General features: G+C 57.8%; 1 protein-coding gene across 24 annotated transcripts in view; it reads left to right on the forward strand.

Annotated features, from left to right (window-relative positions):
- Window positions 1-21,991, forward strand: part of MACF1 (microtubule-actin crosslinking factor 1) — a 139,299-nt gene that overhangs the window by 22,414 nt on the left and 94,894 nt on the right. For 9 of the 24 annotated variants that reach the window (XM_027661218.1, XM_027661207.1, XM_027661219.1 and 6 more), the window contains exons 2-5: window positions 10,727-10,788; window positions 11,850-11,939; window positions 14,533-14,610; window positions 16,066-16,158. In XM_027661218.1, the coding sequence (XP_027517019.1) occupies window positions 10,727-10,788; window positions 11,850-11,939; window positions 14,533-14,610; window positions 16,066-16,158 (323 nt within the window). Of the gene's footprint in view, window positions 1-4,594; window positions 4,698-10,726; window positions 10,789-11,849; window positions 11,940-14,532; window positions 14,611-16,065; window positions 16,159-18,461; window positions 19,549-21,991 lie in introns of those variants that run through there. The other 15 variants (XM_027661203.1, XM_027661201.1, XM_027661210.1 and 12 more) reach the window with 4 other exon arrangements.

Here is a 21,991-nt window from a genome sequence, read left to right on the forward strand (position 1 = left end):
TGATTCACCGGCAGCAGGGCGGGAGGAGGACTTTGAGTCGAGGCAGCGGAGCCCCGTGATGCGCTGGGCAGCGTCGGGAGCCGTGACCTGCCTTCGTTCCACCTTGTTTTTAATAGCCCGGATCAGAAGAAACGTCATCTTTGTTCTGGCTTTCCTTTCCCATGGCTCCTGGCGCCGCGGGCAGGGTGGAGCGGGCTCCGCGCCCCGGCAGGGCCCTGCCCGTGCTTGCCGGGGGTGCGCCGGCACAAAGGGGCGCGCTGGCACGTGCGGGCGCGCTCGGCAGCCAGGGATGCGTCTTGCTGGGCTGTCTGTCTGTCTGTCTGTCTGTCTATCTGTCTGCAGCTGCCTCTGCTGCGGTTTGCAAGCAGGGCGTGATGCCGCGGGTTTAGCCAAGGGGGGAAAGTCCAGGGGGGGAAAGAGCGTGGCTGGGTGTCGGTGTGGGGCGTGTGCTCCATCCCCCGGCTCAGCGTTAGGGCTGCGGTGGGTTTGCTCCCCTGTCCAACCCAGCCAGGTTCTGTGCCCCACTCCAGAGCAGGACCTGCCCCTGGGAGCAGGGGATGGTGTTGTCTGTGATTTACCTGGGCATCTCTGATCCAAAACCTGGAGTCTCCTTCCCCTCCTTGGTGATTCTCAGCTGCTGCCATAAGCGACTGAGATTTGCCCTTAATGCTCCCAGAAAGGAGGAGAAAACAACAAAAAGGGGAAAAGCATTGCTGAGGAAGCACAGCAGGAAAGCTGGCTCCTGTCCTGCAGTCACGAGTTTGTATGTGCTCAGCACTGCTGCTGGATGGGACCTTTACTCTGCTGCAGGGCCAGGGTGGGGTGACCCTGATGCCCATTTAGGGCAGAAAAGCCCCCCCAGGATCCCCCAGTGCACTCACAGCTGCTTCCATGTCCAAGCAGGAACCAAGTGGTTCCTGCTGCAGGTGATAGGGGACTTGGTTGGGTTTGGCTCAGGGGCAGTGACAGCACCCTTGGGCGCAGGGGGTGCAGGCAGAGCCCTGGAGTGATGTTTCCTACCGGTTTAGTGCTGCTGGGTGCCAGCTCTGGCTCTGGCCACTGTCCCCAGTGCCATCGGGTGATGCCCGCTCCAGCGTTTCCACAGTGCCACCTGGCTGCCACCTCCCGGGGCTGGGACACACGGCCCTGGCCAGAGTTCATGGGGCCCTCGGGTGCCTCTTGGAGGCCACAGCACCCAGGGGGTGGAGGAGCACCCCAGTGGCATCATTCACACCGTGCCAGGGTGCCTCCATCCCCTGGATGGTGCCGAGGAAGCGAGGGCTGTGCCCGGCTCCCATGTGCCGCTGCCCGGCAGCTTCCCCGGTCATATAAGGAGATGCCGGAGCTGCCGGGAGCCGCGGGGCCGTGTCGTCTGAGCATTACTCACTGGGGAGGCACATGGAGGGGGAGGAACAGCCCTGGACACCCAGCGCTTGGCCGGAGCCGGGGTGACTCAGCTCCGGGCAGGAGCACGGCTGGAGCAAGGGAGGGTCTGGGGTCTGCATCCCCAGAGCTGCCCTGTGGGGTACCCTAAAACCCAGGCTAGGTGCTGGGGGGGGCGTGTGATCAAAATGATGTGACCCATCATTCTGAGTGATGCACAGGGCTGCAAAATGCTGCCCAGGGCAGCCTGTGAAAAAGGGGAGGGTGCACTGTAAGGTGGGGACCCCCCTGTGGGAGGGCACGGCCTCTCCGCTCCCCAAATTCCTGCGCGGGCAGGAGATTTGTGTCCTCTCCCCACCCCTTTCCTTTCTGGGCTGAGGCGACGGTTGAAGCCGCCTTGTGAGGAACTAAAACGGGCTGTTTGTGTTTTGGGTGCTTGTGGTGGTTTCCATGGCAAGCAGGGGGGGGCAGGCTCAGGCTGCATCCGGGTGGTCCCCAGAACTCTGACGAGTCACCCCGAAACCCGCCATTGGCTCTTGAGACACCCCAGATCAGCTGCCTCCTGCCTTATCACCTTCCTGCAGTGGCTTGTGCTGAGCAGAGAAAGGAAAGTAGGATGAGGGTGTTAAACTGAGCAGGATGAAGTGGGGGATCACAGGAATTCTCAGGGTGTCCTAGTGCAGCCGGAGGATGTATTTATATATGAAAATATACATTTATATAAATATATATATAAATATATAAAAATATATATAAATATATATAAATATATTCTCTCTCTATATATATTCTCTGTCCTTGTGGGTCCCTTTCAACTCAGGATATTCTATGGTTCTATGACATTTTTATATCTAAAGTCTGCTTGTATCTAGAAGTAAAATATATATTTATAGATGATTGTATATGTATTTAAAGTTTTTTTTTACCCAAAGCCTCGTGCAGCTGGAGCAGCTGGCAGTTCTCAGGGCATTTTATCAGGTGCTCAGGGCATTTTGTCAGCTGCTCCATGCAGGAAGCACCCGGGAAGCACAGGAGCAGCTCAGCCCCCGTGGATGCAGCTGGAATGAGGGAATGTGGAAAAGCAGCTCCTGCTTCCCAGACCCTTTTCTGCTGGCACATCCCAGCTCCATCACATCACCAGCAGCCACCTGCCTTGCAGGGTGTTATTTACCCTGCTCAGGATGGACCATGGGCCCATTTATGGTGGCCTCGTGCCTGCTGGTGGGTCATTCCTCCTGCAGCCTTAACACAAAGCAGACGGCTTTGGATGAAAACTATGCTGGGATATTTTTCATCTGGGCAGGGATGAAGCTCTAGAAAAATATATTGCAACAGCGCCGAGCCCCGGGGTAACTCTGTATTTTCTGTTGCCCATCTCGTTATCTTGAACAATGTTAGGAGGTCACAGGGGTGCAGGACCCCCAGGGAATGATGCAGTGTTGGATCATGGAATGATTTGGGTTAGAAAGGACTTTAAAACTTATCTTATTCCTGCCTCCTGCCTCCAAGCCCTGTCCAACCTGGCCTTTGAACATTTGCAGGCATGGGCCATCCACAGCTTCTCTGGGCAACCTGTGTCAGGTTTTGGAATATTTCAGGCTGTGTTTGGGTCTGTCAGGTTTTGCTCGATGTGGTTTTCTTTGTGAGCCTGACCAACTTGTGGCTGCAGGGTTTGGGGAGCTGCTCAGGGTTATAAATTTAAATCTGTTTGCACCTGGGTGATGCTCTGGAACTCGTGGGGTTTTCCAGCTGTAGAGTAGGTGCTGCAGGATAGCATCTGGTGTGATGCTGTCCCTGTGTGAGCTGGGACTCCTGGCTGGTCAGTAAACCCTCAGCTGGGATTCCTGGCTCTCCCATCAGTAAATCCTGAGCCAGGCTGATGTTCTGCAGGTCTGCACTGTACCATCCTCACTGTAACAGCTTCCCCTTCGCCTCCAGGCGTCGGCAGAACAACCTTCTCTTGTCTGAGCCCTTTGGGGAAGGTAACGGGGAAAAAACGAGCCTTTAATTCCCTACAACTTTCTATCCAAGAGCAAGTTTCTTCCCTCGGGAGCTGGTGGGGGGGACGTGGTATGTGATGGGCTCTGAAATCAATCCAGGCTTTGTGGGAGCCTCCCCGCCCTGTTTGCTTGTGGTTACAACGGCAAAGGGGCTGGGGAGGCACTGGCTCCTCTCGGTTTCCCTGTGCTGTCCCTGTCCCGCTGCTGCCGGAAGCGGTTCCGAAAAGAACCGAAACTCTGAGTAACGCCCAACATGGTGCAAACCGTTAGTAAATAGGGTTGGGCTGCAAAGTCTCACCATGCACGGTGTGATGCTGGGGGCAAGTGGGACACCCGACTGTGGGAAAGGCTGGGGGGTGGAAAAATCTCTGGTGTTGGAGCATCTTTTGGGGGGATTTCCCCATAGGGCGTGTCCTGGCAGTTGATCCTTAACCTGGGCATCCAGGGAGGGTGATGGAAATGTCCTTTGGGTGCTTGACTCCCAGAAGACCAAATTTTGTTGGTGTTGCTTTTGCCCCTTTGCTGGGCAGAGATTCTCTTGTGACCAGGGGGGTGCTGGGTCCAGCCCGGGGTACCGAGCCCCCTGGGAGCCCCTCGAGGCGCTGCCTTCATCTCCCAGCCGCTCCCCCTCGATCCCAGCTTCCCTCGGTGTGTTGGCATTGCCGGGCTCTGTGCTGGCAGGGGACGCTGCTGACTGTCACCCGTTGCGGGGGGGGGCCGAGGTTTCGTGCCCCTCCAAGCCCCCCGTGAGGATGTGGGTGTTGCAGTGATGCCGACACGGCAGCCGCTCCCGCCGATATCCCCCCGCCGCGGCCGCCGGAGCCGCAGCCGACCTTCCAGAGCCGCTGGGAATGGAAATCGAGGAGATGACGTCTCTCCCCGCCGAGCGGGGGGGTGGACGAAGTTTGGCCGCGAGAACTCCGAGGAAAGATGTTCGAGCCGGCCTGACGCTCACTTTGTCCCTCTACCCGCCCCCTCTTCGAGCTCCCAAATCTCCCAGTCCCAGCGGCGCTGGCTGTCCCAAGCCCTGCCAGCTCCGGGGAGACACAGCCAGCTGCAGGCAGAGGCGCAGGCAGGAAGTTTTGGAAGTTTCTACAGGCAGCGACTCAGCTCCCATCCCCTCGCCCCTCCCGGCGATGCCGGACTCCGGCAGCCTCAGGAGAAAGAAATTTGGAGCCAGACTTGGGATAACGGGCCGGGAATAGGAGACAATGCCTCTGTCGGAGAGCTCCTATCTGCCGCCCGCCGCCTTTGTCCTGAGCCACGTCCTGGGCATCGCGGGCGTCCTGTACTGGCGGAGCCGGAGCAGGGAAGGTAGGGGTGTTCGGGGGGGACAGGGAGGCACTAAGATGGCCGGAGGGTCATGGATTGTTTTCCCTCCCCAGGAGCTGTTGGCAGTGTCTGGGCAGGGCCGTGGTTGCGGGAAGGAGGGAGGAGGACACGGCCATGGGGGATCCTCCCGGTGGCCTTGAGCCCTGTGTGTATGTAAGGGGGGGTGCTCAGAGGTTTTACCGCCTAAATTTGGCCTCGCCACCCATTCCCAGCCCATGTGGGGCTGGGATTGGGGAGTGGTCCTGCTGGGGATGAGGCTGCTTTTTGTCTGGCACAATCCCACGACACGTGGCTGGGTTCTGCCTCCCGGTTCTGCCCCGGTGTAGGGGAGCGTCACTCCCACCCCTCACCGTGACAGCGGCGTCTCCGGGAGCTGCCGGCACCGGCAAGACGCAGCCCCGGGAGCTCCTCCCGGTGCTGGCACGACCTCACCGAGCAGCTGGGGCTGACCCTGCCTCAGTTTCCCAAAATAGGGCTTGCACATGACTGCCCAAGGAGCGTGAGGATTCGTTACAGGGAGGTGCGATAGCTCCAAGGCCCCGCACAAGGACTCGGTAGCTCCTTCTGTCTCCTGGCCTCTTCCTCCTGGGATTTGTTTGTTTTGATTCCTCCCTCTTTTTTTTTTTTTTTTCTCTAGCAGTGCTTGTTCTAGCCTGTGCCTCTGCATGGGGCCTCTTCCCCGCGGCCGTGACCGAATCCCCCTTTTCTTTCCCTTTTTCCATGAAAAGGGGCGGGACTGCGCAGCCTGGGCAACGTGCAGGACTTTTCCCTAGATACTGTTTGGGGATACACTTCTTCCTTTCTCCCTCTAAACTACTGGGAGAGGGAGATTAAGAGTGAATTGCACAAACAGAGTGCACCATCACCCACTAAACCCAGACTTGCTGCAATTCCTCCTGCTGACCTGCCGTTCCTTGTCCATTTAATTAGTCTCCGTGGCCAGGCAGTGTTGTCCAGAGATGTGCTTGGCTCCATCCAGAGACCTCCTGAATGCTTCCCAACTTGACTGTCTCTTCCCCATGCCGACCTGCTGCTTTGCCCTTCTTGGAGGGGTGTATCCCCTCCCCCCCCCAAATCCATCCCTTTTGGAAAAAATCCTGGAGCAAGTGTTGCAAGCAGCAAGTATGTTTTCCTTCATCACTCCTTCCCAGAAAAGGGCAGGTGAAGCCCATCCTGTGTGCACAGCATCGTGGAAGATGGGGGTCATCTTGGAGCAAGTTTGTTGCCCTGTGATGCCTGCCCAGCTCTGCTGAGCATCCGCCCCCCTCTCCTTTGCATCACCACTTCTCAGGTGTCTCCCTCATTAAATATCCGGGGGTTGGATAGTTTTCCAGCGCAGGTATCTCTTGTGCATTCTTCCAGGCTGAATCAGGCTCCGTTTCCTCTCCCTGGGTGAAAGGCTCTGTAAATCCCGCCTGGCTGGCTCTGTTGTCATGATGGATTATGTCAGCTCTCAAGTTGGCAGCCAGCATGTTTCAAATACCTCCTGCTCCTCAGCCAGCCAGGTTTTTTTGCATATCCCACATCTTAACAGGACCAGGTTTAAAAAAATCCCTGTGCTTTCCCATTCTTTGCTTGTGTTGAAGTGAAAGCAATGGGTTTCAGTGCTTAGAAATTTGAATTTTTTGGAATTTTTCAGTAACCAACCCCTCTGTCATTCCAAGGTTGTCTCTCGCAGTTTAATGCCACTTTAATCCTGAGTATGGGCTCGGAGATGTCCTCAAGCTTGTCCAGCTCAGGGCCCTGTCTGAGATTTCCCATATTCCTTCAGATTTAGCAGGAATTAATGAGCAGGGGCAGAAAGTTTGTGAGCCACTTCCCAGCTTTATTCCAGGAGGCTGAAGGAGCCTGTGGGTGACATGAAACCCCCTGGTTTCCCTCCTAAGGATGGCAAAGGGCCATCCCGGGGAGCACTGAGCACACACGGGATGGAGGGTGCCAAGCCAGGGTTAGGATTAGGGATGGTGCCTGGCCAGGCACCTTCTATCCTGCTGATTTCCAGGGCTGGGACCAGGCTCTGGCAGCAGCAGCCTGAGCAGGAGGAGGCACACGGTGATGGAGTGTGAGAGTGAGCAAGGCCAGCGATGATGGAGGAGAGATCCATGGGGGAGCGGCAGCTCCCGGCCAGACGTGTTGGGAGCTGCTGGGGACAGGCAGGCTGCCAGGATGGAGGCTGCCGCGGGCAAGCGGGAAGGGAATTGTCTGAGCAGGGTGTCGTGGTGGTGCTGGGGGGGTTCTCTGGCACCCAGTGCCTGTGGGAGCCATCCCTGTGACGATGGCAAGTGCCTGGGGGCCCTGAGGTCCAGCAGGATGGTGAGTGGGAGTTTTTCTTTCCATGCTCAGCTGATGCCTCTGATTTTGGAGCACTGCATACCAGATATGGGGCAGGATGGTTTTCCCTGTTCCCCCTTCCTAGCTGGGTTCACTTGTGGGGCCAACAGCAGAGGGAAAGTTCCCCAAACCACCTTCCCCTGGTGTGGCCACCAATGTTCCTTGGTCCTTGCTGCTTCTGCCCCTCTGTGGGGGATTTGTGCTGCTGTGATGGAGGGCAGACAATACCCTGGTTCCTTTGAGATCCCCATTTTTGGGGATGAGGTGGGCTGAGCTCTGGTGTGCAATGTGGGGAGAGGAGGTGGGGAGGGAATTAAACCACATGCACTGTCTCTGTTTGCTGGTGATGTTCCCTGTGTCACTGCCACCAGCCTTTGCTCCATGGCCTGCGTGTGAGGGGACCTGAAGCTCTGCCTTTGCTTTTCCTGCTGCTGGCTTGTCTTCAGAGTGGGACAGATTTCCTTTGGCCACTGTAACCTTCCCTCTGACCGTGCCCTACCTGCCTGCTGCCCAGGCCATCGCCTCTGCTCACTGTCCCTGGCTGGTGACAGGGTGGTTCTTGGTGGCTGAGGCCAGCAAACCTCTGCTAGACCAGGGAGGGGACGAACATGGGGGGATGCAACCAGGGAGGGGACGAACATGAAGGGATTGCAACAAGTTGTTTGTCAGGGTGACTCTGGAAAAGATAAGCCAGGGAGAGATAAGCTTGCAATGCCTTAATATTGTTAGTAAGCAGTAACCAGCATTATTATTAGCTCAGCTGATAGTGCGGGTGCGGGCTGGGGAGGTTTAATCTGGTTGGAGCTCGGGAACCACCCAAAGGTGGTGAGACAGGGCAAAAAAAAGGAGGAAAACCCTCAATTTCTGCAGGAGACGGGAAGAGGGAGCTCGTCGAGGAGCTGCTGGCCTGCGGGCAACCCTGGGATCCAGCACTGGAGGTGCCTGGCTGCAGACTGTCCGTGTGGGACTCGGTGACGTGCCTCCGTCCCCGCGTGCTCCGTGCGATGCTCGGGGACGTGCTCCTGCCTTCCCGAGGCAGCACCCTGGCTGCTCTTGCCCTCCTGACTGGGGCAGCAGCCGGCAGGAGGGCTGCAGGGGGATTATATTTAGAAGAAAAGGAAGAGAGGTGGTGATAAGGTGGCCCCCGTTATCTCCCCGCGTGCCGAGCGGGGCTGCGCCGTGTCCCGGCTCCAGCGCTTCAGACCCGGGACATGATTTGGGCAGGAGCTGCAGGCGAGAGCGGGGAGAACAGCCCAGCATTGTCCCTCCTGTCCCTGGTGCAATTAACTGGAAAACAAGACAAGGAAAAACAAGCCAAGAGCCGGCCAGCGGGCAGTGCCCAGCTCTGCGGGGCGAGCCGGTGCCTGCACCCCCAACCCGCCGGTAGCCGGAGCCGTGCCGCACTCGGCACCGCTTCTTCCTCACGTGCTGGAGGTGGCAGCTCTGCCCTTCCGTGCTGGGAGTGTTCCAAGCTGCTTTGCTGGCCGTTGGGACCGTGGGTGAGGATTTTGCTGGCACGGAGCTGCCGCGCTGGCGGCACCCGGGGCTGGGAGCACCCGGAGAAGCGCGAGGAGCTGGGAGACTGCAGGCAAAGCAGCCGTTGACATCTCGGTGAGGTCTGCGGTGATAGCCCGGAGGAGGAACGGCCTGTGCCCGCACTGGGGGCACCAGGGGTAGGAAGTGGTCTGGTGGGAGGAGCTGCGGGTGAGAACTCACCCGTCTGCACCCACTGGGGCCGAGGTTGGCGAGTGGGTGGTGCCGCCAGAAGACCCTTCCCCGGGAGCCGGGAGGCAGCCGCTGCTTTGCCGGGACCCAGCGCTCCCCATCCTGGGCTGGGGCGATGGAGAGGCGGCATCTTTCCGGGGAGAGGAGGCGGCTGAGCGCCTGCCTGGTGTGCCGGATGTGCTGCATCGGTTAGTACCCACCACCCTCCCCTGCCCAGCCTGTGGGATACACGGGATACGGGATATGGAGCTTTATCCACCCTGAATTAACACCAGGGTTGGGAAGGGACCCAACACTGGGACTCTGGGAGGGCCGGGTGAAGGAAAAGTCCCTAAAAACACGTGAGAGTGACACAGCTTCCTATGGCTGGTGGTGCCAGGCAGCAGCTCTGTGGCTCAGCCGCATTGTCCTGGGAAGCTGAGGCTGGAGCCTGGCAGGATGGGAAGTGAGCGTGGACGTAGTTCAACCAACGGGTAGTTTTTTGGCACCTGATTAAGTGCCTTGACCCAGGGATGGAGGGGGACATGGCGAAGTGACGTGTCGCCGTGTGCCACGTGTCTGACTGCGGCGCTTGCAAGAGGGGAAGCCATGGGGTGGAGGAGGAAGAGGAAGGATGTTGGATGGTGCTTTCCAATCTGTGTGGATGGAGATGTTGGGAGGTCTTCTCAAGGGCCTCTGGGACTGTGCAGAGACTCTCAGTGACCCCCCCATCCCGGGGAGTGGGGTGTGGGGCTGTGTGGCAGGACACACGGTGTGGATGGGGATCTCTGGCTGAGAGATGCTGTTTTCTCCCTTTTCTTGATTTTTGGCTTAAAACCAAAGTGAGGGGTGCTGCTGCCTGGTGGACCTGGATGTCAGAGGGAGTCTCTTGGGGGAATGGGGCTCATCCTTTCCTGAATATCCCAGGGATCCCCTGGAATGGACAGGACAGTGCTCGGGAGCCTGGGGTCATGTGCTGTGGGGTTGGTGCTGAGGAACCTTTTCCTCTGGGGTGCTGTTGTTAAACCCAAGTGATCCCACTGGGTGCAGGGCTGGCTGCTGGAGTTGCCCTGAGCCCTCCTCACTGCCTGGGCATGGGGAGGTGGGAGCTGAGTGGGACCCCCCTGCACCCTGTGGGACCCTCCAGTGTGTGTGGCCCATCTTGTGCCCTCTCTTTTCATCTTCTTGCCTTTTTTTTCATGTGATATTATTTTTTCCATGGAGCAAAAAGCCTGCCTGGAGCTCCCCCATTGCTGCTTGGGCATCACCACAAATCTCCCATCCTGTCACCCCACCACCCCTGGGGGACAGGACCCCCTGGGAGTGTCACCCACGTTGTCACTCTGTCCCGCCGGCGTTCAGAACTCTCAGTGTCTGGCCAGGGCTGAGCTGCAGGACAGAAATAAACATTAAATCCTGACAATCCAATGAACCAAAAATACAGCGACAGAGTAAGCTGCTAATTGCACACCCTGGTGGTGCCCGGCCGAGGCCTCTAACGGGACATCTGGGGGGTTTATATAATGCCCTAAAGCCTTCCTGGAGCAGGCAGGGCAGAGGGACACCCTCCTAAAGTGGGTGGGCTCAGGCAAACCCCCCCTCCCTCCCTGTGCTGCCTCCAGAGGGGCCGAGGAGCCACAGCAGGGGCACATTTTGGGCGTTCAGTTGGTGCTGCCAGCTGCAGTTACACCTATCCCAGCCATCCACGCTGTGTTCATTAAATAACACTATTCTCACCAGGAAACCAGTGTGTTTTGTCCTAGCTGCCATTTCCCTGCCCCAGGGAGATGTTGGAGCCTCGTGAACGGCCCTGTCCCGCACTAACCCGTGAATAAGCCGCCTCTGTTCCCTGTGCCGGCGCGGGATCCGTCCTGGCACCGGCGGCGATCCCTCTGTCTCTTCCCCTCATTTCAAAGTCGTTTGAGTTTCTGCATGAGAACCACTGACCAAGAGCTGCCTTTGTCTTCTTTTGACAGATGAACGGGACAGAGTCCAAAAGAAAACCTTCACTAAATGGGTCAATAAACACTTGATGAAGGTAAGAGTCACGTATTTTATTATAAAGCTGGTTAAATGACCATGTGTGTGTCTGTTCCAGCTCAGGACTGGCAGATAAATGCCTTTTTAAGGTTTTTTACGATTTTTTTTATACCTAGGACTGTTTAACTTCAGTATTCATGAGTGTCTTTACTCAGAGCAGAGCAGGATGTGCTGGAAATGTGCTGGAGCCTTTGGAGGGCACTGTAGCATCACCACACAGCCCTTTTATTACCTTTCCCTCCTGGGTACCTGGTCCTTGCTTAACAGGAGGCTTGTGCATCCTCCCTCATGCCAGGGCAAAGGAGGTTCTTCCCTCACACCACCTTGCCAGGGAAAATGGGCTTTTTTGTCTTTCAAAGGATGCTCTTGCGTGTGGAGGAGCCCCAAACAGTGCCAAGGGACATGTTTTTAAGCAGGATTAACATGGCACCACAAGGTGCCTCTTGCTTTTCTTGGTTAGTGCTGGGTGGGTTTTAATTAATTCTCCATTTACCAAAAACAGAACCAAAAAAAAAAAAAAAAAAGAAGGAAAAGAAATGACTTGAGTACAAGGTGTCCCAGCTGTGTTTTCCTGCCAGCTTTGCAAAACTCTGTGCCAAGCTTTTGGCTGCTTTCTAAATCTTACAAAGGCTGGAAAAACAGAAAAATCTTGAAGCTTCTCTGGGAAAACATCTGGGGACTCCCAGGAAAGTGGAAACCTGGGTGTCTGGGGAAGAGCAGGGAGAGAGGCTGGATGGGGTCAGCTTGCTCCTGTAGCTGTGCTGCCCATGGAAACCTCCTCTGCTGCCAGGTGGAATCTGGGTGCTGTGTTTTGGGAGATGCTGTGAGGAATGTGAGAAGTTAAACCACCGCCTCGGGAAGAGCTACCCTTCCTGCAGGGATCTGTGTGCAGTGTTATGGGATTACCTGGAGTACAGATGGTTTAACAGTCAGATTTTTTTGCGTGTAAAATTGGCAGCAGCTTCTACCAGGTCATTTGGGAAGGTGGGAGGCTGCTCTCCTTGGCCATAATTCTGGAGTAACAGTTTGAAATGGCCTGATGGCTTTTCCCCTCCCCAGGTGCGCAAGCACATCAACGACCTCTACGAGGATTTACGAGATGGCCACAACCTCATCTCCCTCCTGGAAGTGCTGTCAGGAGTGAAGCTGGTAAGTCTCCAGGGATTGACAGGGATGCTGAACCACCCCCTGCCCCGAGCCCCCTCTGTCCTACCCCTGCTCCCCTCCACTCCCAGCCATCAGCTGTCATTTCTTATGCCACAGTTCTGTTTTCAAATGTCTGTCATTGTTTCTTTTATTATTATTGCTATTATTATTTATTATTACAGTTATTATTATAATTTATTTATTTATTTATTTATTTTCACTCAAAACCCTGTCCTCCAGGCTGGTCTCTCTTGGATACCACCAAAGCATCTGATTATGGTGCCCTGGGTAAAGCCCTCTTTTTGCTAAGTCTTACACACCTGCATCTTCCAGTCCTGGCTCCAAATTTAAAATCATGGATAACAGCGGATCTGACTAAAAACTGCCTCTGTGGCAGCGTGCCCAGCAGTTTAACTCAGATTTGACACTCCTGCCCCGTGCTCAGCTCCTGCACGAGCTGGGTTTGTAGCAGTCAGTGGTGCAAACCTCTTCTCGTGGAATCCCCCCTCCTCCTTCTTCCTCCTCCTCCTCCTCCTTCTCAGACTGACACATTCCCTCAGCTCCAGGAAGAATCCTGATTGCTGTAACAGGGTAGCACAGCAGGAATTATTTTAGTTTTCCCCCAAAATAGGATCTGGGCAAAGATCTGCTACCTCCCTCCGTTACCCTCCGGAGACGCCAAATCGGTTTTTGTGGGGGCTGAAAAATTGGATCACGCTACTCACGATCCACACAGCTCCCAGCTTCCAAAATCAGGAGGAAATTCCTGTGCTGGGGCTCGGAGCGTGCCAGAGACCCAGCCGCCTTCGTCCCTTGCTCTTTTTATTTCTCCTCGCACCCGGGTGTTGCATTTTGGTTTCCATTCTGTCTCCCCTGTTGTGTCACCCTCCCGTCGCCGTCCCTCCCGCCCTCCTTAGCCCGTAGAGCCGCCAGCTGAGCGGAGCCTTCGCCTGGTGAGAGCACCGGCCTGGTGCCGTGCGAGCAGCGAGGAGCGTGAGGAGGAAGATGATGATGATGAAGAAGTAGGTTGAGCCTGTCCCGGATGCAGCGTATCCCTGGCAGACGCTGGAGTGCCGTCAGATAGTCCAGTGCAGCCCAGCCTTCCCCTCTCCCCGGTTTTAGCCGTGGTTTTTGGATAAAACCCACTTGGGGTGGTCGCCCTGAGCGAGGGTGTGTGGAGGGGAAGCTGTGAGAGTGGAGATGCTCCCTCATCCCGGGGCTGCGTTCCCGCGAGCTGGATTATCTGTGCGTGCACCGCAGCGTCCGCCTGCAGCCAGGGCACTCACCCACCCAGTGTGACAGCATGTGTCCCCTCCACGGGGTGGGAGGGGACAGGGACGGGTCCCACACAGCTGCTCACCTGGCACTGCATGGACAGGCTCCGGGCACAGGCACTTCCTGGGATACGGGGCACGACCAGCAACCCCTGTGCATGTGAGTGGAGCTGGGAGCGAGCGCAGCGTAGTCCCAGGGTCAGCCTGGAGGGGACAGACCCAAAACTTGGTCAGGTGTAAGAGAAGGTGTGTTTTCCAGCCCCTGTGCTCCAGGTGATGATGCTCTTGTGCAGTGTCACCTCAGCAGGAGGAGCTTGGGCTGTAGCACTTTCCCAATGGTTCTGTGCAGGCCTGGAGATGTTCCCGTTGCAGGGACGATTCCTCCCCTTGCAGGGACAGGTCTTCCCTTCAGGCTGAGGAAGGTGATTCAGAGGACTTGGGGTGTCCTAACAGTTCAGAACACAGCGTCCCTGCCCATGGCAAGGCATTGGAATTAGATGGTCTTTAATGTCCTTTCCAACCCAAACTTTCTGTGATTTTATGAACATCCTGGTGAATCCTCATATTGAGGCTGGGATCAGGATTTGGGCATTGATCCTCCCACTCCTACTGATTCAAAGCAGATCCAACATCCCCATACCTTTTCCCTTGCCACCACTCAGCCAACGGGTGCCTCTGGAAATCCTTGACCTGCAGCAGCATCAGGCACAGTCCAGGGTGTCTCATTTTCCCCTTCCTGAAGGATTTGGAGATGGTACCTCAAGCAGCAGCCCCTGCCCATGTGCAGGAAGACTCTCTAGGCTGGGTCTGGAGGGGCTGATGCTGAGGTGGGGGTTCCTCTGCCCTCAGTGGGGACCCACAGCTGGTCCCTGCCTGGGTCTCCATGTCCTACCTCTGCTTCCACCTGGATCAGTCGGACTCTGTAGCTGTTTGAGTCCATCTCTTTGCTGAGCCCTTTTCCCAACTTGTCTGGCTCTCCATGGGCTGGGTGAGATCCTGCCCTGGGATCTTGGAGGCTGAGCCAGTCCTGCTTGCTGCCAGGCCTGGAGACCAACCCTTGGGGGCTCAGCAGAGGTCTAGGTCTCAGGTTTTTCCACCTCAGTCTCCCTCTGGGGCCTTTTTGCCACCTTCCAGCAGGATTGTGCACAGCCATGGCTTTATTTGCTCCAGAGTGATATAGAGCAGGTTGTGTGGCTGCACAAGGGGTCACACCAGCACGCTGACAGCTCCCAGGGGATCTGGGGGGCCGCTGTGCATGTGGGGTGCTGCCAGCCCAGCCAACCCTGTGAGCCTGACCTGAAGCTGCTGCCTCTCTCTTACAGCCACGTGAGAAGGGGCGGATGCGCTTCCACCGGCTGCAGAATGTGCAGATTGCCCTGGATTTCCTGAAGCAGCGACAGGTAAGGGCTGACAGAGGCTCATCCAGCAGAGCTGGGTGGCTTGTGGTTCTTTCTCCTGGCTGGGGCTTGGGAAGGGTGTTGAGAAGCAGCATCAGCCCATGCTAGGGTGTGCCCGTCTCCATGGTGCTGGTTGAGGATGACTTTTGGGGGGCTTTTCCCCAGGGATGTTGTGCCTCTGAAATCCAGCCATGCACATAAAAACTACTGTGAAAATGAGGGACCAACTCCAGTTCTGGGAAGGGGTTTGCAAATGTCTCCAACAGTCACGTCTGTGCCCTGAAAGCCTCACCTGGGGCTCCTCAGCAGATCCCAGTGATGGGGATGGGCAGCTGTGGCACATCCGTGCCCTGCCACCAGCTCTGGGGGGGATGTGGCTGCTGGTTCTGCCCAGCCCGTGCACCCCTGGCCTCGCTGCTGGCACAGCCAGGTGCTTCTGTGGCATCACCCCTCTGGCTGTCAGCATGGACTGATTATCCTTCAGTTTTTGGAGGACAGGCTCCCTCCCCTGGGTTTTTGGGAGCTGCTGGCCCCACCGTGCCTGTGCAGCTGGCAGAGACCAGTCACGCTCTGCACCCCTGGGCAGATCCTGCCTGGAGCAATGGGCTGCATCCCGAGACTTGTTGGCTCTGCAGGTGAAACCCCCGCAGCCCCGGGGCCAGGTGTCCTGTTCTGCCTGTTGGGTCAGGTCTCCCCACCGTGATGCTCCCAGATATGCCAAGGCGATGATGATGATAAATTGTACCAGTTCATGCTGAAGCAGAGACTTTTCTCGCTTGCTGCTGGCCTGAGGGCACTGAATAAATTTGAGCACATTCTCTACTCCAGGGAGGGTGAGCCGCTTCCATCCCCCCCGCCTCTTCCTCCTCCCCAGCTCCTTGATAGAGACATTTTGCCAAGGGCTCTGGGGAACTTGTTTCTCCACTTGGATGAAACAGCTTTTTCCTTTGAAGTGTGATGGATGGCCTGGTGGCCTTGCTGGGATGTCTTACCCCAGACACTCCTGCCAGAGACTGATTGTGGGTCCCGTTGAGTGGTGGGGAGCAGGGACTCCCTCAAGGGAGAAGAGGGAGGGCAATGCCTTCATTAAGGCTGATTGATTAGAGCTTGGTTTTGAGCCTGGGATGGAGTTAAAGCTTGGTCATCCCCTTTTACCCGTGCTCTGTGGGCTGGAGCTGTTCAATTATGCACCAGTGCTCAGGGCTCTGGGGACGCTGCTCCATGAGCTGAAGTAAAGCCATTAAGTGCTGGGAAAGCACTTCTGGATGGAGAGCGCTGGAAACATGGAAAAATCCTTCCCGAGCCAGGAGATGAGGTGGCCTTGCTGCCTCCTTGCTGGGGTGTTGTGTGCCCACTCCCCAAGGAGTGCTCGGGGTGGGACAGCGGGGAGGGGGACACATCCCCCTGCTCTCAGGGCGGTGCTGACGGGCAGCTCTGACCCTCTCGTGTCTTTTTCAGGTGAAACTGGTGAATATTCGCAACGATGACATCACGGATGGCAACCCCAAGCTCACCCTGGGGCTCATATGGACGATCATCCTCCACTTCCAGGTAGGGCCGTGGACGTTTCTTGCTGGGGGCCATGGGGTGGGCAGCGGGGCTGTCTCTCTGGGGTGCCAGTGTCCATGTTCCTGCATGTTCCGTGGCGGTGCCGGCACGTGGATGGGTCCAGAGGATTGACACACACTGCAGTGTCATGGAGACCGTGTCGGAGAATAGCAACACCCTCTGCTCATCGTCTGCATAATGAAAGCATTAATGATGGGCTGTGTGCGGTGGCCTCCTGGTTGGCACCGGGGTTGTTGGCAGTAGCTGTTTGCTCAGCTGGAGGCTCTGGAGAAGAGCAAATTTGGAAGGGGCCACGGGGCTGTTATCCTGAGTGGTTCCCGGCCCTTTGGGTGGTCGGTGGGGCCACAGGACTTGTCACTGGGATGGAATGTGTCAGCTGTGTGACAGTGGTTCAGGGCAGAGAGGAGAGAAGCTCCCTGACCCGGGACCATCTCCAGCAATTGTGTGCTAGGGATGCTCTTGGAAAAGAGGGTTTTGGGTTTTTAATAGCCTCAAATTATCTGGTTGTAGCTTTGATGCCCTCAGGGGGATGATGTGTGGCCCCCAGTGCCATCAGTGTGTTGGCATGTGGGGCTTGCTGAGTGGTGCTGCTGTCAGCAGCTCGTGGCCATGTGGCATTAGCTGTGGAGTCATCTCCACTGTGGGCCTGAGCCCGTGGGAACTGCTGTGTCCCAGCTTCCTGCTGTTTCCCTGCTGCCATCTTCCAGACAGGACTAGTGCTGGCTTTTGACACTTAAGAGGAAGATTATAATTTTTTGGAGGATGGGCAGTGCCTTGGGAAGAGGCTTTTGGGAGGAACATGGGGGATAAGCTGGGTGTGAGGCTGCTGACGAGGCGCTCTTCCCGAGCTTTGGCCCTGGGAAGCAGCCCGGGTCGAGCAGGCTCTGGATGCTGATGAGTCACCGTGCTCTCCAGTGGGGCCCTGGCTGTGGCATCTTGTCCCCGCTGTCCTTGCAGTCACCCTACCCTGATGCATCCTCTGCTGCAGGAGACCACTGAGGGCACATCAGGAGGTCCTGTGTCCCCCTCCATGCCTGTCTGGGAGGGGGATGTTGCCACTCTGCCGTGGGGCACAGGGTGGGTGACACAGAGAGTGGGGCCGGTGCCGCTGAGCCTGCGCGTCCTGTCCCCGCCTGCGCTAACGGGATTTTTTCTGGGGTTGTAGCTCCATTGTGAGCCTCTTAATCTCCCGTGTCCCAGTGCTGCTGCCTGGGGGCAGGCGGCTGGGAGAACCCGGGAGAGGTTTGTGGTGGGATGGTGCTGGTGCAGAGCCCAGGCATCACCAGCTCTGCAGGGAGCTGGAGTGGTGAAGATGAGAGGGGGGTGCCCCCCTGTGGCCTGGGGGCTTCCCTGTGCCCTGGGAGCTCTCGAGGACACTGGTTTCCCTTAGTCATCTCCTGGGTTACTCCTCGTTGAGTGTTTCCTCGTTGAGTGTTTTTTCCCTGCTTGCTGGGGCTGAGCTCAGTCCCCCCATCTTTATGCCTTCTGTTCCCCAGTTTTTGTGACACCCCCACTTTGGGTGGTGCCCCACTTTGGTTACCCTGTTCTGACCCGGTGAGCAGAGTTGGGATGCTCCGTGCTCCTCAAACCCCTGCCCTTTTGGGCAGCATTTGGGGCAGAAGCTGCAGGAGGGAGGCAGGACTGGTGCTGGAGTGGGATTGGGACCATCACACTGGTGTTCCCGTTGGGACCCCCCAACTGCAGCTCCCTGAAGTGATACCGTGTCCCCAGGGCACCTTGGGCTGCCCATCTGTGCCCCAAACTGGGCAAGCCTGGTAGGAGTGTGGGCACGTGAGCTGGTCTTCTGGGGCTCTTGGAATTAAGAATTAAGGAGCAAACCTCCCGAACTGGAGAGAAACACCCCTGCGGAGCCGGTTGGCGAGCATGCAGAGTCACTCTGACTCCTCCCTGCTTTTTTTTTTTTTCCCCCATTTCTCTCCCACCCCTTCCTTTATCCTACCTTTGCCAACCTTCCTCGGGTTTTGTGTTTTATCCCCCCTTTCCCCACCCTCTCCCACTCCCCTCCTCGCTCCGCTGCCTGATTCCTGCTCCCTGTTTGTGTTGGCGAGGGCCGTGCTCCAATTACCTCATATTTGGAGAGAAGGACGCCGCAGCCAATCCCCGCTCCCCCTGCTTTTAGGTCAAGTGATTTCTGAACTGCAGTGAGATGCTTTGAATTTGTCTCCTCGCAGCGCCCAGGCTGTAAGATGGCTGTCTGGAGCGGCGGCGGTGGCGGCAGGGCTGGCGGGAGGGACGGGCGGCGAGGGGCAGTCCGTGGAACGCTGCGCGCCGGGCGCTTGATCCGATGAAGCCCGGTTTGGGATTTATTCGGGAGCCGGCGACTCGCTCAGCTGCGTTACTGCCGGCACCGAGCGGGAGGAGGAGGAGGAGATGGGGAATTCGCTGGGCTGCGTTAAAGAGCAGAAGGAAAAAGCCGTGGGAAAGGCACCGCTGTCTCCCAAAAAAAGGGTCCGCTTCAAACGGAGGCGGAGAGGGAAGAGGAGAGCGATGCCGGAGGCAGCCCCGCAGGAGGAGCCCCGGGCGCTGGAGGTGGCTGAGGATGAGGAGGCGCCGAAGTCGAAGGCAGCCCCCCAGCAGGGGGGAGGAGAGGAGCCCCGCGGCGGGGACCCCGACCCGTCGGCGCTGCAGCCCGGGATCATCGTGCAGGTGAAGGAGCGCTTCCAGGGGGAGGTGCAGAAAGCTCGCCTGGTGCTGGAGCCGCAGCGGCCGGGTGTGGCGGGAGCTTCCCAGGAGGAAGGCACCACCGTCATCGCCCGCCTGCTGGAGAACCCGGCCGAGAAGGACTGCGAGAAGGCGGTGAGCCGGCTGGTCGAGCTGCAGAGGAGCGGCACCGGGAGCTGCCGGGCTGTGCTGCTGCCCCTGCGCGGGGGGACCGATGGCCACGCCGAGGGGCTCCTGTCCCCGGCCAGTGTCGTGTCCGGCGAGGAGCCAGCGAAAAGCCGGGAGCCGGGGGCTGGCAGTGCCCTGGATGCCTGGGGGAAAGGAGGCAGTGATGATCCCAGCTCCAGCGCTGCATGGACCTGCTCCTCCGCAGCAGAGCCGGGCACCGTTTCGGAGCTGTCTACGCCGTCCCCCATGGTGGATCAGCTGGAAAACCCCAGTGTGGGGAGAACCTCAGGGTTGCCATTGTCTCGGTCCGGGGAGGGAGATGGGCACGGACTGCCAGCTTCCTGCAGCCCGTCCTCCTTCAGCGCAGCCCGGAGCTCCTCGGGGTACGGCAGTGACCCGGCACACCGGCCAGCCAAGGCCACGGGAGCTGGTGGGACCACGGTGTCACCCTCTGATGGTGGCCACAGGCTCGCTGCAGAGGGCTGGGATTGGAGGGGGAGCTCGGGGACAGCCAGAGCAATGGTCAGTGTCTGCGTGTGCCCTCACCCCCTTTCTGGAGTGGGGCGGGGGGACCTGGTTCAGTGGACCCCAGATCCTGGTGGCCCCCGGGGATGGTCATCCCAGCAAGGGGCAACCTCGTACTGAGCACGGGCGGGAGGACGCTGGTGCAGAAAGCTCCCGAAGCCTTTTCTCCTCCAGCATCTCCTCTGGGAAAGCATCCCTGTCCTGTCTTCTGCTCCTGGCACGGGCAGACTGAGAGCAACCGTCACAGGAGCTGCTGGGTGCGGCTGGTGGTCACACAGGGTCTTGGTGCCATTGCTGTCACCAGTGACACACGTGCTGGGTCACTCAGGGCTGCTGGGTCAGGTGTGAGTTTGTGGTGTCCCCTTCCTGCTGCCTGTGCTCAGCTCCCAGTAGGGTGGCAGTGGGTGAATGTGGAGACATGGGGGCTGTGCCTACTCCAAGGGGTCTCCAAGAGGAAGAGGAGGGGATGATACTGTGTTTTGTAGCTTGTTGTTATTTGGAGGTCACTCCTTGGGGGTGCCAGGGCAGGTGATGGTGCCCTTGGGTTTTGTCCAAGCTTTGCACACCCCGGGACAAGATTCAAGGGGCTGTGGTCCCTGATGCCTTTGCTGGGTTGGGACCAGTGTCACAGGCATAATTTGGCCTTCAGCATCCTGCCACCAGTTGCTTGATGCATGAGGCTGGTGTTGGAAGGCTTTGGCCCCAAGTCCTGCGAGTTTCTGCTCTCTTTTCTCGCTGGTGCCTCCCTAAATCTTTGTCCTGTCAGAGAGATGTGAAGAAAGGAGGGTGGAGCTGGTGCTGCATCCTGCACCTCTGTAGGCGCATCTCTAGGAGGGTCTCCTGCAAGGATGCTCTCAGGGAAAAGGCCCAGTGGTTGGAGAACCCCAGTGCTGTGTCAGTGGTTAAAAATAAAGGATTTGTCAGACCTGGGTGCTGTGAGGTGCTCCCCGATGGGCAGCAATGCCTGGGTGGGGCACAGCCCATGGGAGGGTTCACAGAAGGGTTCATTCTCCTCTTAATTAAAAGCTGTCAGGTAATTAAGAAGGGGGTGCTGAACAGATGGAGGTTTGTGGGTCTCTTCCCACTCCCTGCAGACGTGGAGGGTCCCATCCTGCATCCTGCTGCTCACCCAGCTCGTTGCCCCATCCATCCTGGCTCTGCTGCCAGGTGCCAGCTCCCGACATCCCTAAGGAAACCCAGCCCTGGGGCTGGAGGAGTTAAAGGCAGTGCCGGTGGTGTGGCAGCAGCTGACAAAGAGCAGTTTTATGTGTGATGAGCGTATCAGGCTGGGGAGAGGGAGGTGAGCTGCAGCATACAAATTACACCGGCAGCATCCGCCCCGCCGGCGGGAGAGAAGGATAATCCTGCAGGTCCCTGTCTCCTGCCTGCAAAGGGATGTCTGACCGCTGGGACCTGTGCAATGCTAGCACCCAACTGGGTGTATTTTGAGGAGGAATCAAGCAACTGGGTGTTTTCAGGGCGGCGGGTGGGGCCGGGTGCTGGCACACCTTCTCCCTGCAGTGCCGGGAGGAGGAATCCAGAGAGCAGCCAGCCTGCCTTGCCTTTCCACAGGCACCCCGGAAAATCTGAGCGGCTCACATCCTCCCCTTTGTCTGCCCCTTAATTAAGGGGAGGTAATTGTACTAATTGGGGAGCTGGAGGAGGGGGAGGGCGAGGAGGAAGCCGTGCCAATCAGAAATATGCTGGCATGTGGAGACACGTGCGTGGTGTCACGTGCCAGTCTGGGATTCGCAGCCAGTCCTGTGCGTCTGTCTGAGGGGTCCGTGACTGTCGGTCTCTTTTGTTGGGGAAGTGGGTCATGGCACCCCTGCCACCAGCACCCCCTGGCACCCCCCTCTCCGGGCACAGCAAGGCAGAGGGGGGATGTGACAGCCTTCTCCCCGTCCTTCCCTTTCCCACCGGGATGGAGTTGGTGGCCCTGCTCCATAGCTGGAGGTCGGGGAGAGGCGTCCTCTCCAAGTGCTTCTTAAGTTGGTATTTTTTACAACAGGATGATCCAGGTGTACCCTGGAGCTCCAGGTGGAGGATCCCTTGCCACACCTGCAGCCCTGGCAAGGGATGGTGTTGGTGGTCCCTCCTTGGGTGCTCCCTTGCTGCTCACCATGGGTGCTGTTGGATGAGAGCCCCAGGTGTCTGAGGGTGCTGGGGCTCCTTGTGGTGGGTGGTGGGCAGGAGGAGCAGATGTACAAGAGCATTGCAGTTGGCACAGCATGTTTGGGACAGAAAGGGACCCGCCTGGGGCCTCCTCTCTCCAGAACATTACATTCCCAGGCTGGTGGGGATGGGGATGGTGCAGAGGAGTGGCTCCAGTGGTTGTAGGAAGCTGGGGTCTGGTGGTGGTAGCCCCTGTCCTGACTGGGTTGGGCTGCACAGCCAAGCAACACCTCGTGCCGCTGTGAAATGGGGCTGGCAAATGTCT

This window comes from Corapipo altera, unplaced genomic scaffold, assembly GCF_003945725.1.
Source record: "Corapipo altera isolate COAL_440 unplaced genomic scaffold, ASM394572v1 201, whole genome shotgun sequence".
Taxonomy (NCBI): Eukaryota; Metazoa; Chordata; class Aves; order Passeriformes; family Pipridae; genus Corapipo; species Corapipo altera.